At 49.2% G+C, this 17,928-nt stretch overlaps 1 protein-coding gene across 1 annotated transcript in view; it reads left to right on the top strand.

Annotated features, from left to right (window-relative positions):
- Mertk (MER proto-oncogene, tyrosine kinase) overlaps positions 1-17,928 on the top strand; it is a 108,734-nt gene that overhangs the window by 71,493 nt on the left and 19,313 nt on the right. The window contains exons 9-15 of the mRNA XM_047523035.1: positions 3,779-3,932; positions 6,733-6,886; positions 10,797-10,882; positions 12,894-12,989; positions 13,804-13,884; positions 14,464-14,556; positions 15,795-15,913. Coding sequence (XP_047378991.1) covers positions 3,779-3,932; positions 6,733-6,886; positions 10,797-10,882; positions 12,894-12,989; positions 13,804-13,884; positions 14,464-14,556; positions 15,795-15,913 — 783 coding nt within the window. The remainder of the gene's footprint in view (positions 1-3,778; positions 3,933-6,732; positions 6,887-10,796; positions 10,883-12,893; positions 12,990-13,803; positions 13,885-14,463; positions 14,557-15,794; positions 15,914-17,928) is intronic.

The raw sequence follows: 17,928 nt of genomic DNA, 5'->3' as shown, positions 1-17,928 counted from the left end.
CCTCGTGAGCATGCGGCGGCTGCCAGGGCGGCTGCCAGGGAGGCTGGAGGCACTGCATGTTGCACCTGCCCACGCTCCTTCATTCCTTGTCTCCTCTCTCAGCCAGAGGTGGGCAGAGCATCTGGGCTGGCCATGAGGCGTGAGGCACCTGCCAGGTTCTCCTGAGACAGGCCAGTAGGGGTCCAGGCCTCTTCTGAAACCAGGGATCCATTGAGGGTGGTGCATTTTGCCAGGAGGAGAAACCCACAGAGGAGGTGCTCTCCATGAACAAGTCCAGTCAGCTTCTTGTTTTGAGAAACTAATCACTCAATAATTTTCTGGGCAATTGCAGGAAGACCTGAAAGCTAGCACAGGGTCAGCCTGGAAGAGGGCTTTCTATTTACAGAGAATAAGCCCCAAGAAAAGCACCTCGTTAACCACAGTCGATACCAACCACTACCATTGATTGTCGGCTGCACACCAGGTTCAGTTGCCTCAAGGAAGATGATATTCTCAGTTTGCAGTCGAGGAAACTGAAAACTCACCCCGAGCCACAAAGTTTGGAATAGGCAGAGCTGTTGTAGGGACACAGGTGTGACTGACTCCAAAGCCAGAGCTTCTCCAAGCCCACTGCTCTTTCCAGAGACCTTCAACCCTCTTCCCAACGCTGTGCCTCCTATTCGGGCTCCACAGCACATCCCCTCAGTGGGAAGGAGAAAGAGCAGGATGCATGCGGGGTGTGGTGGTGCACGCCTACTGTCCCAGCAGCGGGAGGCTGAGGCTGGAGGATGGCAAATTTGAGGCCAGACTCGGGAACTGAAACGGGGTGGGGAAATAGCTCAGTGGTAGAGCAACCCAGGGCTCAATCTCCAGTGCTGCCAAAAACACAGGACTCCGGCTGGGGAGATGGCTCAGTCGGTAAAGTGCTTGCCTTGCAAGCACAAGGCCGTGGGTTCGATTCCCAGCACCACACACACAAAAAAGCACAGGACTCGTCTCAGAGAGGACAATTTGGGGATTTGGGGCTGGTGCCTGAGAGCCTGAAGCCCTTTGAACACGTCACCTTGGCGATCGTTGGGTGACAGTAACTTTTAGAATCTGGTGGTAATTTCCGTGTTGAGCATTACTGTTCTTTGAGGCTATAAAATGGGCCATATTCTTAAACCCAGTTATGAGTCACGGGGCCATGAACTCTTAGGGAGCCTGGGGATGGTAAAGCCTTCTGATCACTGTAAAGGAATCACTGCGGTCACCCGACCTAACTTTAATGCCACACACAAGAGGAAAGAAGTCATCTTGTCAAAGGTCTGCGATCGCTTTACCGACTGGCAAAGTTCGTTCTGACTTCTCTTGTACCAAAGTGAAGACGCCGTCCTGATCGGGTTTTAAATCCGATTCCAGCACCTGAAAACGCCCTCAGCTTCTCAGCCTTGGGAATATGATCCTTAGGTTGGTGAAAAATGGAAACTCTTAAGCGAGAACTATACAGTCGGCCCACAGAATGTGCCCGTGACCAGACCCATGTCAGCGGAAAGGCCTCACGTTATGTGCTCTGCACCCTGTTGGTGCCGAGATGTTCATTCCTTCATGATCCGGTCTGAAATGGATTTCTCTGACAACTTTCAAAAATCAGAATTAAAATAAATATTTGGGGATATGGATACGGACACATCTTTCTTTACATACGTGGCATCGAAACAGTCACACACACCCAAGGGCTTGGGAGGCTGAGGCAGGAGGATTGTGAGTTTGAAGCCAGCCTCAGCAACTTACCGAGACCTTGTCTCTAAATAAACTATAAAAAAGGGCTGGGGATGTGGCTCAGTGGTGGCACCCCTGGGTTCAATCCCTGGTACCAAAATGGAACAAAATAAAAAAACCCAGTATGGATAAATTACATCCATTTACATACAGGTGGGGCGGCGGGGATCTAGAACTCCCCTTATGGACACAAAGGATGTGAATTTATGCATATTTCCAAAAGGATGATTGGGTTTTTGTTACCACTTCTGTTCTTCTGGGCAGTTAGTTTTTTCCCAACTGTGCATTTCCTCTTATTTTGAGAGAATTCCTCGGGCCTTGTATTGTATGAGTCTTTATAGGAAAAAAAAAACATAGCAGAGCGGACCCCGTCCCCCTCATCCGTCTTGAGCCCTGAGGAGCTATTAGGCAATAACTGTGGCGCAGACATGCTATTTATTTGTCCATGGCCGACCTGAGTCACAGCAGGCTCCAGGGCGTGGGCCTGGAGTTTCTCTAGCTGGTGATTTTCTGTCCACCTACCCCCAAATTAAATACAGAAGGGCAAAGTAGCCCATCAATCAAAACTGGGTTTGCCAGAAAAAAGGCTTTATTTCTAAAAAAAGATATTGCTAGAATATATCTCCCAATTGTTAATTATTATTTTGTTGACTTAATTAACAACAACAAGAAGTATGGCCAATCTTGCAGGTTCCCGCTCGAGAGCGATAGAAAAACCCACATTTTTGAAGATCATATTTTCTTCTCTCAGCCAGGTTCTCATGAGACAGGCATTTCTTTTCTTTTCTTTTTTTGGGGGGCCGCGGGGTACTGCGGATTTAACCCAGGGATGCTTTACCACTGAGCTACATCCTCAGCACCTTTTTTTTTTTTTTTTTTTTAATTTTTATTCTGAGACAGGGTCTTGCTAACTTGCTTTGGGTCTCCCTACATTGCTGAGGCTGGCCTCAAACGTGGGATCCTCCTGTCCCCGCCTCCGAAGTCACTGGGATTACAAGTGTGCACCACCATGCCTGGCTGGTTGAGGCATTTCTGAACTCCGATGGTCACTTCCTGTTTAGATTGAGAAATGGACTCCAGTGGTGACCCAGGGGCTGCTTGGTCACAGCCTGTCTGTAAGGGCTGAGCTGACTTCATCCTGCACCATCTCTGGAAGTGATGGGCAGGAGACCGACTGACCAGGAGTAGAGTTCCTTCCAAACCCTGCCTCTGCTGTTCATTGATGATGGGCAGAACCTGTGCCCGACGTGAACTGATATTTCTCTCCTTCTCTTTCCAAACTCAAATTTCCAAAACTCAGAGATTAAGATGTGTTCCAGGGCTTCCTCTCAACCTTCGCAACCCTTGGGTTTTCATTCGAAGAAGCAGCCCCTCGCAGAATTGTCTTCCTGCATCAGAGAACGTCCTGATCTTGGAGGCTGGGAAACGGAGGAAAGGGTCATGTAAACACCCTTTGTCCCTGTGTTTTAATGGCCCAGGGTCACATGACAGTGACTTTAAAACAACGTGAAAAAAACTAAAGCCAAAGTTTTGAAAATTAAGCAAACCTTGCACGTGTCACACTGAGACACACAAAAAAGTAGCACCGGTGTCCTCTTGTCCGTAGATTTTAGTCCAGAGTCTTACAGTTTCAAAACTCTGAAGTCTGCTTGTGCTGACTCAAGGGCAGTTACCAGGTGGGCAGTGTCAAGGGACCGTGTGACTCTGGGCAGTGTGCTGGGGGGTCCGGCAGGGGGGTCTCAATGACTCAGCCTTGCTCTTGCCACCTGGAGGCACTGCTCATACTTTCCGGAAGCTTCTTTAGGGACCACCTGAAGTGCTGCGCCCTGGTGACCCTAGTTTGCCCACATCTGGGCTTGCTGCCCTGCCAGCCCTGCCTGCAGTTTGGTTCCCTCCACCACTAGGGCCCCAGCGAGGAAGGAGCCCAGTGGAGACACGGCCACTGTCCCCGGGATGTGGGTGGGATGACCTCCCACAGAAGGAGCCCCGAGCCCCTGCTGCCTCTGAATTTCATTTCCTTTTTCTTCTCTGTTCCCAGAAAGAACTCACTGAAGAAGTCGGCCAGAATGGCAGCTGGGCTCAGATCTCCGTTCAAGTCCACAATGCCACCTGCATCGTGAGGATCGCAGCCATCACGACAGGGGGAGTTGGGCCTTTCAGTGACCCGGTGAAAATATTTGTCCCTGCACACGGTGAGAGCAGGGCCCTTCTTGCGTGATGGGCTGTATCCGTCCTGGTGGTGAACGTACTGCTAGAGTAACTTGTGGGATGGCAGCTGGTTAAAGACCCAAGATGAGGACCATAACGCATGTTTGTGTTAGGTGTAGTGGTGCGTGCCTGTAATCCAGACAGCTTGGGAGGCTGAAGCAGGAGGATCACAAGTTTAAGGCCAGCCTCAGCAACTTAGTGAGACCCTGTCTCAAAATAAACAATAAAAGGCCTGGGGATGTGACTCAGCAGTTAAGCGCCCCTGGGCTCAATCCCTGGTACCCAAAAAATTTTATGTGCAAAGTTAGGGGTCCTCAATCTGGGGACATGCTTCACAGAATCCCCACTCCGCCGGGGCCTCCTGCCATTTCCACCAGCAGTGATAACTTACAAGGTGGTTTGTCCCTTTGGAACACCAAATCTGAGTTGACTTGAATGCCGTCTAGGAGAGGCGCCCGTGGCTGAGCTGCACGGGCTGATCCTTCCTGCTCTCTATTTGCCCATGTTTGCTTGCGTTGCTGTTCTAAGTGGTTCTCTGCCCTCTTTTTACCCACTCAGCCCTTGGGTAATGTGCATGGGGTTTGCTCTGTGCAGAACACCACCTCTGTCCTACAGAAACCGTCTTCACACTGCCCTGGGCTGACTGAGCTAAATGCCCAACCACGCATGCTGGCTTTTGCGGGTTGCTGGAATATTCCTTGGCAAGGTGCCACAATGGTGCCCAAGCAGTCCAAGTGCTGTGCTGGGTTCCACAGACCAGCGGAGCCACCTCTGTTCTGACTCTGACTGCCCTGGGTTGCCTGATGGTAAACCACGGTCATAAAATCCGTGCTCAGGCATCCGTATCTGTGTGGCTTACAGATTTACAAGTTCTTGCCAAGTGCGCCCTTTGTACCCAGTGGCAGGACTGGAGAGCACATAATTGAGTTCCTGTCTGTTCCCAGCGACCCTCAAACATGCCCCACCTTTCAGTGATGAATTGAACCCTATCACATTCCTGCAGCCAGTAGCCTCAGTACCTGGGAACCTCAGTTAGCCGTAATGGGAAAACGAGGTGGGTCTACCAACCACCTTTCAAAGACAAGGAGATTCTCATTCTAAAAGCGCAGGTTACAACACCGGCGCCTAAGGCCACAGAACTTCCACCTCCAACTCCATCATGCCGGATGGGCGGTCCTCACTGCGCAGCTCCGGTGCGCAGAAATGTCACTGTCACAGCCTAAATAGCACCATGGGCCCGCCAGCGCCCGAGGGTAGCTGCCCTCGTGTTGGAACTGAAATTGTGTAAGGCATGAACTTCAGTCCACCAATCACCGTGTACATAACAGACGTGCGGGATGATCCTGACCAATCACATGACTCCTTTCAAGTGCAGTTGCTAATTGGCCACCACTCTTCCACTGCTGGGTCCCCGCGTGTCCTGCAAAGGCGGTGGCTGTGCTGCCTCCTGCCTCCCAGTGACAGGGACGCATGATCTTACAAAACTAGAGGACTGCAAGGAAGCAACTGGTGACAGAGGTGAAAGTACAGCCCAGAAATGAGAAGGGAAGCGTTGGGGAGAAATTTGAACTGAGTGTCAGCAGAGCGAGGAGTGTCCATGCTGCGGTGGTCGGTGGACGCCTGTCTAGCAGCCCAGGGAAAGCAGCAAAGGTCAGCTTATGAACATAATGCAGTGGCTGTGAGGAAAGGATGACATGTCCCAGAGAAAGTGACACCAGCAAAAACAGACCAACAAACAAAAAGCCCTTCATTCGGGCCTGGGGTGCAGCTCAGTGGCAGAGCACTTGTCTAGCGCACGGCCTGGGCGGTTCCACGGGGAGGCGGGGCGAGAAAAGAAACCTTCGCATTGAAAGAATTCTCAAAGTGACCTAGTGTCATTGAAAGCACAAAAAATAAAACATCGGAAGTTGATCCAAACTTAGAAAGGGGTATGACAATTCTCCACAAGATGCAAAATGTATTTTTTTTTTTTTTTGTCTTTTTTGGAACTGGGGGAGGAACCCAGGGCTTTGGGTATGCAAGGCAGATACTTTGCCACTGAGCTACATCCCAGCCTTCAACCCTTTTTATTTTAAGACAGGGTCTTTCTAAGCTATCAAGGCTGGCCTTGAACTTGTGATTCTCCTGCCTCAACTCCCTGAGTGGCTGGGATTACAGGTGTGCACCTGTGCCTGGCTCCTGGCTTCTAACAGGTTTTTTTGTTTTTGTTTTTTACAAAGAAACAATGCTTTGATTCTTAATGTTTTAAATTATAGCACACCAAGTAAATACTAGTTGTACTGATTTTTTCATTTTCCTGTACACTTACTGCCAACATGAAGAGTTTCCCATTGGTTATTATTTTTTAAGTTGACAAGTGAGAAATTATTTACATTTATGGAGTGCACAGTGATGTCTTGACACATGTATACACTGTGGACTGATTAGGTAGCTAGTGCTGCTGATAACTGAGACTCTCCCAGCCCTGTAATCCCAGTGACGGGAGGCTGAGGCAGGAGGATCTCGTGTGGGAAGCCAGCCTCAGCAACTTAGCAAGACCCTGTCTCAAAATAAAATACAGAAAGAGCTGGGGACGTGGCTGTGATTGAGTGCCCCTGGATTCAATCCCCAGTACCAAAAACAAAAATCACCCCACGTGGTCTCAGCCTGCACAAGCGAGGGCTGCCTGCATCTGTAGACCACGGGAGACCGAGGACAGACTCCTCCTGACAGCTCTTACTGTTTGTCCTTCCCGATCACAGGCCACACTTCTTACGTGCCTTGACCTTTCTGGTATTTTACCAGGTGGAGTGGATTATGCCCCCTCGTCCACTCCGGCACCTGGCAACACTGAGCCCCTGCTCCTCGTCCTCGGCTGCTTCTGTGGATTTATATTGATTGGGCTGCTTTTGTATATTTCTATGGCCGTCAGAAAAAGACTCCAGGAGACAAGGTTTGGGTAAGTTTCCCAGTGGAGATCTTTGGCTCAGTGGTATTAATGAGGTTGTTGGCCAGGTCATGGAGCTGTCCCGCCGGTCCTGCCCCTCAGGCTGCCCAGGGTGGGTGCTCTGTCTTACATGACCTGGAGCAGGCGCTTCCTCACCGAGGCTGGTTCCTACTGTGGCAGCCGGCAGCAGAGCCGGCAGCAGAGCTGGCCTGGAGAAGGCTCTACAGAGGAGACCCTGGAAGGCCTTCACCACTCGGGCTGGGTAGTGTTAAATGAGGACCTGACCCGGACCTTAAAAATGACTCCGATTCTTTAAAAATGAGCATCCATGCTCTGCAAGTCCAAAATCTGAAATGTTCCCAAATCCAGAACCTTCCAAGCACCCAAATTGATGCCACTCTGTGCACTCTGTCATGCACAGAATTATCATAAATATATTATTTTCAGGCTATGTGTATAAGGTGTGTAGGAAATATTAATGAGTTTCCTGTTTGTAACTGGGTCCCATTCCTAGGATACCTCATTATGTATTAGTAAATATTCTAAACTTGGGAAAAAAATCTGAAATTTGTAACACTTCTGGTCCCAGTTGGTCATTTCAGATAAGGGATGCAAAACTTGTGTATGTAGATAAAAGTATAGGGGGGGAATTCACCAAAGCCTGGCGGTCCCGGCTGGTATCATTGTGGGTGGCAGGGCTTCTTTCTTTCTCTTTCTCTTTCTTTCTTTCCCTTTCTTTTCCTTTCTTTTTTTCTTCTTTTGCTGTATTTTGCACATTTTCTGTAGCAATTAGTTGTTTTTCTAGTAGAGGAAATTTTCATATTTTAACAATTGGATGCTTTTTCTTCTTTTCTGTCCATCTTGCTTTTATAACAAACACTGGTTTAATATCAACAAAAATGAGAATCTGTGTCAAAGCAACCTCTGAAAAGAAGGCGGTGTGGAGAGTGTTGTTTTCGGAACTCAGTTTTCTTCTCCAGGGTTCTGCAGTGAATTTGGAGTTCCGTGAAATCCAGTTTATCTGTCAGGTCAGGAGGAAGCGTTCTGTATGAGGAGAGTTGGTGGCTTGGGTCGGGACAGAGCGAGGGAGGGTTCTGGGGCTACATTTGGAGGGGACCCATGGTCCCTCTCTGGATGTTCCACCTTCAGAGTGCTGCTAGAACATCCCAGTCTCTCCGGGACTTCCCAGGGGCTTGGGAAGGGGCTGAAGACTTCCTTCTCTTATGGGGACCCCAGTCCTAGGGGTCTGATATGCAGTTTCTAAGAATGGCTGTTTTAAAGAAGTGGACAAAATTGCATGGAAATCCTATGCAGATAACCAGCTAAAATACATCGCAGGGTCTCGGTGTGGCATCGTGACCGAGTACAGAGCACTCCTGCTCAGGAATATGTCCTGAATTGTCCCAAGGCACTGGGCACTATGGTAGAGCAGGATCCAGTGGTGAACAGGCCCCTGCCCCAGGCACTCACAGGTTATAGGGAGTCAGGCATGGTCAAGCAGGCAGGCAAATAAATACAAAATGTGATGGAGTGAATTATATATAAAAGAGTAAGAGTATGTTATCAGGAGAATTTGCATTAAGAAAGTCAGGCGAGGCCTCTCCGGCAGCTTACCCAAGATCTGAAGAAAGAACAGGGATTCGTTAGATAAGGGAAAAGGAAGAGCATTCCAGCCAGAAAGAGCAGCATATGCAAAGATCCTGTGGTACGTAGGAGCCTGGCATACAGGGGAGAGCACTGGATTGAAGTTATAACACCTTTGTTCCAGGATTAATTCTGTCACTTAAAAAAGTCCTATACCTCTTCTAGGCTTCCTTGGTGTTTTCTGTCTCTGAGTGGTCTCCAAGGCCCCTTCCACTTGTAATTGCCGTGATTCTGAATTGAGACTTTTCTATTCAGTCAGCTTGTAGTTCTAGAACTGAGAAATGCAGAAGAAGGCTCATTTGGAAATGTTCCTATCAGCTCGGCCTCCACCAACTCCTAAATCTAGCACCAAAATGGATGTTAGATATCAGCTGATTGAACTTTGGTTGCAATAACCTAGGAAAGTTTAGGGTTGTAAGTTACAGAATTTACCAAAAAAATTGCGGCTGCTAAATTCAGCAAGTACATTACCAAGATTACGAAGCTATTGTAATATTTAGGAATAAAATTATTTCCAAGAACCATTAAGCTCAGCAAAAGCTAATACCAGGTTATTTTTATGTTTACTAAAGTCAATTCCCGCGAGTCCTCCCCATGAAATCTATTCATTTGTTCATTTTGTACAGGCACTTTTCTGTACCTGTTTTAATGAAAGCATCTTTATTTTCTTCTTATAAAATCAATATTCTTATAGTTTTTAAAAAATCAGACTGTATAAAATAATCAGAAGTAGAGTGAAACCCATCCATCTGTGACTTGGGTCTCACACAGGTTGTAGTTGCTATTTTGACAAATCTCCTTCCAGTTACCTTGCTTTTCCTGTGTATATGAATCTTATTAACATATATTATTTTCAAAACTGTGTTATCTCTTTAAAAATAATTTATGTACCTGAGGTAAAATGAAATTAAGCCTATCAATCTATTGATTGATCGATACTGTGGATTGAACCCAGGGTGCTCTATCCTTGAGCTCCGTCCCCAGCCCTTTTTATTTTTTAAGTCAGGGTATCATTTAGTTGCCTAGACTGGCCTCAAATTTGTGATTCTCCTGCTTCAACCTCCCAACTTACTGAGATTACAGATGTGCACCACTGTGCCTGGCAATTCTATAATTTAGACTAATTAATTCATAATACTTTCCTACTGATTAGTCTTAAATGGACTAAATTGGATTTTTTAAATAGACTTTTTTTTTTCCCGGTGCTGGGGATACAACTGAGGACCTCACGCAGGCCAGGCAAAGCCCTCTACCACTGAGCCATCCCCCAGCCTAATAGACTTTACTTTTTAGAACAGTTTTAAATTTACAGAAAAACGAAGAAGACCTACAGAGGTCTTCCTATGCCCCCTGCCTAGTCTAATTTTACCTGTTATTAATGCTTAGGTTAGCAAAGTGCACTCAATATAACTAATAATCCAGTATTGCTGCATCATTATTAACTAATAATAATGTATTATTAGTAGTATTCAGATTTCCTCAGTTTTTACTACTGTCCCTCTTCTGTCCTGGGATCCCACGTGACATTTTTTAGTTGTCACATCTCTCTCGGCTCCTCTGGGCTGGGGCAGTTTCTCCATTTCCTAGTCTTTGAAGATCTCAACAGCTTTTGGGGACACTGGCCAGGTGTTTTGTGGGGTGCCCCCTTTGGGATTTGTTTGCTCGTGATTAGCCTGGGGCCGTGGGGTGTGGAGGGGTGAAGTGCCGTCTTCCTTACATCAGGCCAGGGGGACCCTCGACCGCTGCTCACTGTCAGTGTCCACCTGCCTGGCTGGTTTGCTCCGTCGGGTTTGCTCGGTCTGTCTGCTGTGAAGGTCCTCTCGCTCTCTTCCTCCGCTGTTCTTTGGAAGCAGGTCACTACACACAGCCTTCACTAACTAGATGAGGAATCGGCTTCCCAAAGGGTGCAGAGCCTCAAAAAATACTTGGAGTTCCTTCCAGGAGATTCATCTGCTCCCCTGGGTCATTTGGTCAGTCAATCCTACTGTCCTCTGCAGGGACTTGCAGAGACTCACCTTATGCTTGTCATCCTGTGCTATTTTATTTTGTTGCTTGGATTGTCTGGCGATTGGCAATCTAGTCATTCTGCACACTTGGTGGCAATATCATTATGATATTGCCAAGTAAGCCTAAAACGGATCTAAGGAGAGAAACCTACTTCTCCTAGTGGGAAATGCTTTGTCGCTGGCCAGTGGTGACTTCAGGGCCTCCCTGTGAACTCAGCACGTGGCTCTGCAGCCCTGTTTTTACGTTCGACACCCTTGTTTTCATCCTCCAGGAGCGCATTTACAGAGGAGGATTCTGAACTGGTCGTGAATTACATAGCAAAGAAGTCCTTCTGCCGGCGAGCCATCGAACTCACCTGTAAGTTGACTTTCACTTCCCTTTTTGACAAAAGGTAAAATAGTGGAGAGGCAGGAAAGAAGGATGGACAGACATATTCTAACCAAAGCCAAAAAAGGTGAAGAGCAGGTACTTTTAATGTAGGAAATACAGTCAGGCAGTGCGGGGCACATCTTGCTGGAAATCTGGGGTTGAAGCTGCAGTTAAGAAACCAGGTTTAGGACTGGGGAAATAGCTCAGTCGGTAGAGTACTTGCCTCGCATGCACTAAGGCCCTGGGTTCAAATCCCCAGCACCACAAAAAATAAATAAATAAATAAAAGAAACGAAAGAAACCAGGTATGCTGGGTGCAGTAGCACATGCCTGTAATCCCAGCAGCTCAGGAGGCTGAGGCAGGAGGATCTTGAGTTCAAAGCCAGCCTCAGTGACTTAGCAAGACCCTGCCTCAAAACACAAAATAAAAAGGGCCGGGAATGTGGCTTAGTGGTAGAGCACCCCTGGGTTCAATTCCTGGTGCAAAAAAAGAAAAGAAAGAAACCAGGGCTAAGGGCAAAAGATTCATAATGCCACGAGACGCAGAAAGAGGAACGTCCTGGATTGTGGAGATGGGGTACAGGTCAGGGATTTAAAGGGAACAGCAGAGCAATGGACCTAATCTTGAGCCTCATTTCCTGTTTTCCTGGCAACCAGCTCAGCACGATTTGCCAACATGCTCTGTAGCAACTCTGGTCTCTATTTTGCTGAATCAGAGTGTGAGGCCTCTGGTTTGAAGAGGGGGACAAACAGATAACTGTGCTCTTGAAAAATTTCAGACACAGCAGAGAAAGTATGTGCAAATATTATCCAGTTCATTCTTCTGGATGTTTGCCCAAACCCAACCAAACCAGAAAGGACGTAAGAAAGACTGAGCCAGGCCGCGCTCTGAAGTTACAGCCTGGGTGAGGGGGCCTTAGTGACCCCTTCACTTTTCTGATCTGTATGCCTTCTGTTTTAGATGTATCAACCCTTGCATTTTTAAAAACATGATCTCTTCCTTCCTTGGAGAACTCTTTGGGTAAACTTTTTTTCTAAGAGCTAACGTGTCCTAATTATTCATATCTATTTTTTCAAGACTTGCTTCTGCCTTATTTGCGGCTCAGTCTGGACCCTTGGCCAAATAACGATTGACGCTTCTTTTTCTGGTCCTTTCCTCTCCTGCCCAACACTCAGCGCTACAAGCCCACTCTGGGGAGACCTCATGGTGTTGCACTCCTGACTGCAGCACCCTCACCCGGCCCTTCCCCAAAGTACTCGGGTCAGCACTTCCTCGGTCCCCTCCTGAGGCCCCAGAGGCCACATGTGGGACGGTAGCCAACTCTCAGGACGTCTCCTGTGGTTGGTGTGCCTCCTTCCGTGGCATGGGGGGTGGCAGGGATTTCCTTATGGTTCTTTTAAACGCCTCGTTAGGGATATAATAATAAACAATTCTCCAGCAAGTACCTGTTGACTCATTTTCCTTTCTCTTTGAAGTCAAGAGCAAACCTTCTCCATGGATCTGATTCCTGACTGCTGCCACTGCTGCATGAGGGGAGAGAAACAGGGCCTCCTCCTCCTCCTCTTCCTGCTCCTCCTCCTCATCCTCCTCCTTCTCCTTTTTTTTTTTTTTTTTTTTTTTGTGCTAGGGATTGAGCCCAGAGGGCTTAACCCCTGAACCACACCCACAGCCCTTTTTATTTATTTTTTTAAAGACGGGCTCACTGAGTTGCTTGGGGGTCTTTCTAAGTTGCTGAGACTATCTTTGAACTTGGGATCCTGAGGCTGCCTCAGCCTCCCGAGCTTCAGGGATGACAGGTGTGTGCCAGAGAAGCAGGGCTCATCTGTGTGTCAGAATTAATCCCACCCGAAGGATTCATTTTACACATTTTAATCACCATAGAGCCAAGTGTGATGTTTCACTGCTGGACTTTTTGGAAAAGAAATAATGGATGCAAAATGACAAATGCGTAACTGCTAGACAGGACTTTACACAGAATGCTAATTGTTCCTCTTGCAGTACACAGCTTGGGAGTCAGCGAGGAGCTGCAGAATAAACTGGAGGATGTTGTGATTGACAGGAATCTCCTGATCCTTGGGAAAATTCTGGGAGAAGGTGAGTAGTTTAAGGCAGTTCTCTTAGAACGTGGGCTAAGAAGGTAAGTAGTTGGGGGAATTCTATTTAGTGTGTGTGTGTTAAATTGGTTGACATTTTTAGAGTGGTCATATAGTTCAGTAGTAGACCACCTGCCAAGATGTGTGAGGCCCTGGGTTTAATTCCCGGCACTGCCAAATAACAGATATTGTATAACTTTGAGTTGTAATAAAAATAGGTCTACTTTATAATTCAAAATGGAACTAGTGATTTTTTAGCACATGAAAAGGCTTCCACAGGCTCTAGAACTCATCAGAGCTTGAAAACTATGAATTCCCTCCTCTCGTTGAAAATCGTTGGTCGGTGTCCACACGCTTCAGCTTTATTCCTCTGATCTTCTTGGCCCCTTCGGAACAGGAACTCGGGTGGAAACACATATTCAACTTGCTAAGTGGTTCTCAGGATGATGCTGATGATAGGAAGGCCTGTGCTCTGGGCTGCAGGTGTGGCTCGGGGCTCGAGCACTTGCCTAGCACGAGTGAGGCCCTGGCTTCCATCCCTGGCACCAAAAACAAAGTCTGTGCTTCAGTAACACTGGCCATGTTCTCCCGTAAGCGTCTTGGGTTGTTATAATGCCCGGCGAAGGGATGATCTAAGCCAAGCCTGAGCCACGCAGGCCGCAGCAGGATGACCAGTCCAGCTCCATCCCTGGCTGGCTGTGCCGGCTGCCTGCGGACGCGTCTCTCAGCCCTCGTGAAAGCAGCAGGCCGGCCCTGTGGCCGCTCCGCGGTCAGGACGGGTCTCGCAGCACCCCGCAGACTGCTTTGCCTTGCAGGAGAGTTTGGGTCTGTGATGGAAGGCAGCCTGGAGCAGCCAGACGGGACCTCGCAGAAGGTGGCAGTGAAGACCATGAAGCGTGAGTTCGAGGGTTAGACCCCTCCTCGGGGGCAGGCGGTCACTTCCACCTGGGATGCTCCCCGGGGCAGTGACAGTGGGCCAGCAGGGCAGTATAGGACTGGTCGCCACGAGGGAGTGAGCTCTTCATGCGTGCGTGACGTAGTCTACCCTCAGAGCAACAGCACTCGTTCCTTTTGCCGCCTCTGGAATCCCCTGCCCCCTCTGCCTCATGCAGTCAAGCTGAGGCATGAATTTCTGAGGCAATGGTGATCGGGTGGCCTAACTGGACTGAGGTCCCAAGTTCAGGAGAGGGTCCACCCTTGGTGCTGTACAGGGCTGTGGATTTTGATCAGAGTGTGAAGGACGCGCGTTCTCCACGACAGCATGGTGCAGGGTGGTTTCTGGCTCCAAAACGCCCCGTGCTTCTCCTCTGGGTGCCTCTCCTCGCCCCTCAACCCCGCGGCCCCTGGCAACCGCTCACCTGCTCACTGTCTCCAGTCTTTTCCTGGTTTGAGTTTTTGAGAACCAAATTGCAACCACCCGCCCTTCCCCTCCCTGGGTCAGTGCGCCCTGCCTGACGTCCCCTCTGTTTCTGCAGTGGACAACTTTTCTCAGCGGGAGATCGAGGAGTTTCTCAGCGAGGCCGCCTGCATGAAGGACTTCGACCACCCCAACGTCATCCGGCTTCTAGGTACTTCCAGGAGGTGCGGGCCTGGGGGCCGGGCGGGCCGGTCCATCCCGCACCGAGGGGCAGGTCCTCTGGTGCAGTGGTTTGCATTTTGCAGACCCAGAGGGGTGGACAGCGCCGGGCTTTTTAGTCCAGAAGATTTCCCCTTATGGTTCTGTGTTCCGAGGCCGATCGTGAAAGTGGGCTAGTGTTTCTTGACGCTGAGGGGCTCAGGGATGGTAAGGGTGTCACAGAATTCCAGAAGACTGGATCAGAACAGCTCCCAGCTACTCAAAGGCAAGACACCAAAGCTGGTCATGTCATAATCTTTATTGGTCTAAGGTTATCCGTGAATCAGATGCCGTGGGGAAAAGCCATAAGGGAGGTGAATTCCATAAATCATCTTTGAGAATGAGTTTATGAACCTGTTTGGAAGTACTGCTTCATGATCATGGTACATTGGCACTCCCGTGGAAGGTGGTTTATCATCATCGGGTTTTGTAGCTCAGTAGATAAAAAGTGCAATAGACAGACTGAAGTACGCCATGCGACACCTTTCTGAGAGAGAGCGGCAACCTGGAAAGAGTGGGCTCTTCCAATCCCCTCTCTTCTTTCTTTCTTTGACTTCTCACGGGATAGCTTCTCGGGGGATCTTTCAGAGTCTTACCCTGTTGACACTGCAGAGAGATGCAGGAGCTCTTGGATACATTATGTGGTCAAAGAAACAGTTGTTGTTTATTGGCAGCCAGACCATGAGAACAATTGTCCTTTGTGATTGCCAGACCAAGGGCAAAGGGTTTCAGCAGCGGAGGCTCAGGTGACTGGCTCTGGTTCTAGAATTCCAGGTTAAATGGTGCTGTAGCTTCTCCCTTAACTATTAAAGTTTAGCAATGTGTGTTTGAACTACAGGCCCTCAACATTCTTAGAATAGTTTTAAGCATGGAATTTCCGTGGACTTCTTCACGTGATCAGCTCACTATTCCATGAAACTGGTTTTAGCATCAGACTCTAAGGAGGTCACGGCCTCTTAACCTCTTAGACGGAGTCCAGCAGAAACACAAACAGTGACCCTAATCAGAAACAAAAAATTCAAAGCTGTGGAGCCTGTGTGTGCCCCAGACTCTAGAATACAGCCAGAGTTAGGTGCTTTGGGTTTTAACTGCTAACTTGGTGGCACATGGTCTCCTGGCCGGTGTCCCTCCAGGGCTGGTTTGATCACATGTGACGAGGGCTCTTCTCTCTGTTTCTGTTTGGAATTTCAGGTGTGTGTATAGAAATGAGCTCTCAAGGCGTCCCAAAGCCCATGGTGATTCTGCCCTTCATGAAGTACGGCGATCTGCACACCTACTTGCTGTATTCCCGTCTGGAAACAGGACCCAAGGTAACGGTCAGCTTGGGTCACCCCGCCTTTGTGACAGAGCCAGGAAAGCCTCAGTCTCAGGTTCCAGAAATGATGAGAAGGACAAATGAAAGGACTTTGACCTTGACCTTTGTTCAGTGGTCGGTGGGAGCCCAGGGGTTGGAGGGTGGCATCCATCCCAAGGTCTGCCCTCGGGTAGCGTCTGAGCAGGCTGGCTGGCTGCAGTCGGGGCCACATTCTTGCTGACTCTGGAGCCCCGAGGGTCTGGCTCCCAGCCTGCACCCCTGGCCGTACACTCGGCAGAGATCGCTGATGTTGGGAAGGCCATGGAAGACAGCTCTCCTAAAATAAACTTACCGGGCCATTCTCGATGTCACGGTTTCAGCCTGAGACATGTGCCTTGTATTTAGTGAACTCACTTTTATGATCATCTTAATCTATTAAAATGAGTGACAGTCCACAAGTGTTGTGACTCACAGCTGTCATCCCAGCTGCTCGGGAGGCTGAGGCAGGAGGATGGAAAGTTTGAGGCCAGTCAGGGCAACTTAGCAAGAGCCTACGTCAAAATAAAGAAATCTAAAAAGGAACAGGGGTGTAACTCAGTGGCAGAGCACTTGCCTAGTATGTGGGAGGCCCTGGCTTCAGACACCATCTCCACACAGTCAAGGGGGGCATTCAGATTCGGTGAGTCCAGAGCACAGCGTAACAGCTGCCAGCGCCAAGCACATCTGTGATATTTCATTCCCTCTGTCTGCTTGCCCACCATCAGGGCTGAGAAGCCCTGGCCATCCTGGATGTGGCTGTAGAGGCCAGTATAGATCCTGAGGAAGGGAGGCCACAGACCAGAGGCTGGCCTCTTCAGGGCCTGTTTTTAGTGTTGTAGACTTTGGGAATCAGCTGATAGAGACATGGCGTCTGGGCCTCCTGGTGGGAAATGGAAACCCGCTGTGGTGCTTCTTGTGGACAGAGCGGTGACCGTGAGCAGGAGGTCTGCGGTGTGTCACACTCTGCGCCTGGCTGAGCCTCCACGCCTGCTTCCCTCGCTTGCCTTCTCTGTCTGTTAGAGAAGATGGCCATCTTGCCCGGTTCCGGTCGGGACAGGCCTGCAAGGACAGCGTGGGGTGGCCTCTGTCTGCAGCCACCCTGTACGAGGACAGCAGTTGCTCGGGCTGGTGTTGCCCTCATTAACCGCAGGCCCTGGGGGACCAGCACCTCGCAGTCTGCACCTGGGCTTTCTCCAGCAATGCCCCTTGGTCCCTCGGCTGTCATCGATGGCGGGACCCTGCTGGGTGCGGCTCGAAACACCTGTTTCCACTTTCCATGCGTTTGCTGTCAAGTCCGAGAACTCTGCCTAAAAACCTCTGGTTAAAAAAAGAAAATTCTCTCCTATGTTTTCTTCTTTTGAGGGGGCACTCGACCCCAGAGCCACAACCCCAGCCCTATTTTGTATTTTATTTAGAGACAGGGTCTCACTGAGCTGCTGAGCACCTCTCTGTTGCTGAGGCTGGCTTTGACCTTGCGATCCTCCTGCCTCAGCCTCCCAGGCTGCTGGGATGACGGGCGTGCGCCACAGCGCCCAATTCTTCTGTTTCCTTCTAAAACATCTCTGTGGTATATTTCAGGGTGTGACCTGTTTTTAGTGAGGTGTGAGATTGAGTTCAAGGTCTGCGGGGTTTTCATGAAGGTCGTCATCTGTGAACAGACGGTCCTTAACCCACTGAACTGCTCGTGTGCCTTTGTCAAGGTGGGCTGGCTGCCCGCTCGGGGGTCTGCCTCCGAGTTCTCCATCTGCTCCTTAGACTCGCTGTCCTCCTTTGTCCCAGCCACTGGTCAATTACCGTAGCTTCGTTCTAAGTCTGAAGATCGCAGAACGCGCCTCCTCCACTTTCTCTACTTCTTTTAGTTGTTTTAGCCGATCTAGTTTGGTGACCCCTCCACGGAAGCGTCAGACTCGGGCCCGTGCCTGCTGGCAGTTCTGCTGGGGCCTCTGTTCTTCTGGACAAGTGGGGGAAGCAAGGGCCTGGCATTTTACTGAC

Source organism: Sciurus carolinensis, chromosome 13, assembly GCF_902686445.1.
Source record: "Sciurus carolinensis chromosome 13, mSciCar1.2, whole genome shotgun sequence".
Classification (NCBI taxonomy): Eukaryota; Metazoa; Chordata; class Mammalia; order Rodentia; family Sciuridae; genus Sciurus; species Sciurus carolinensis.
This window is presented reverse-complemented; position numbering and strand designations above follow the sequence as displayed.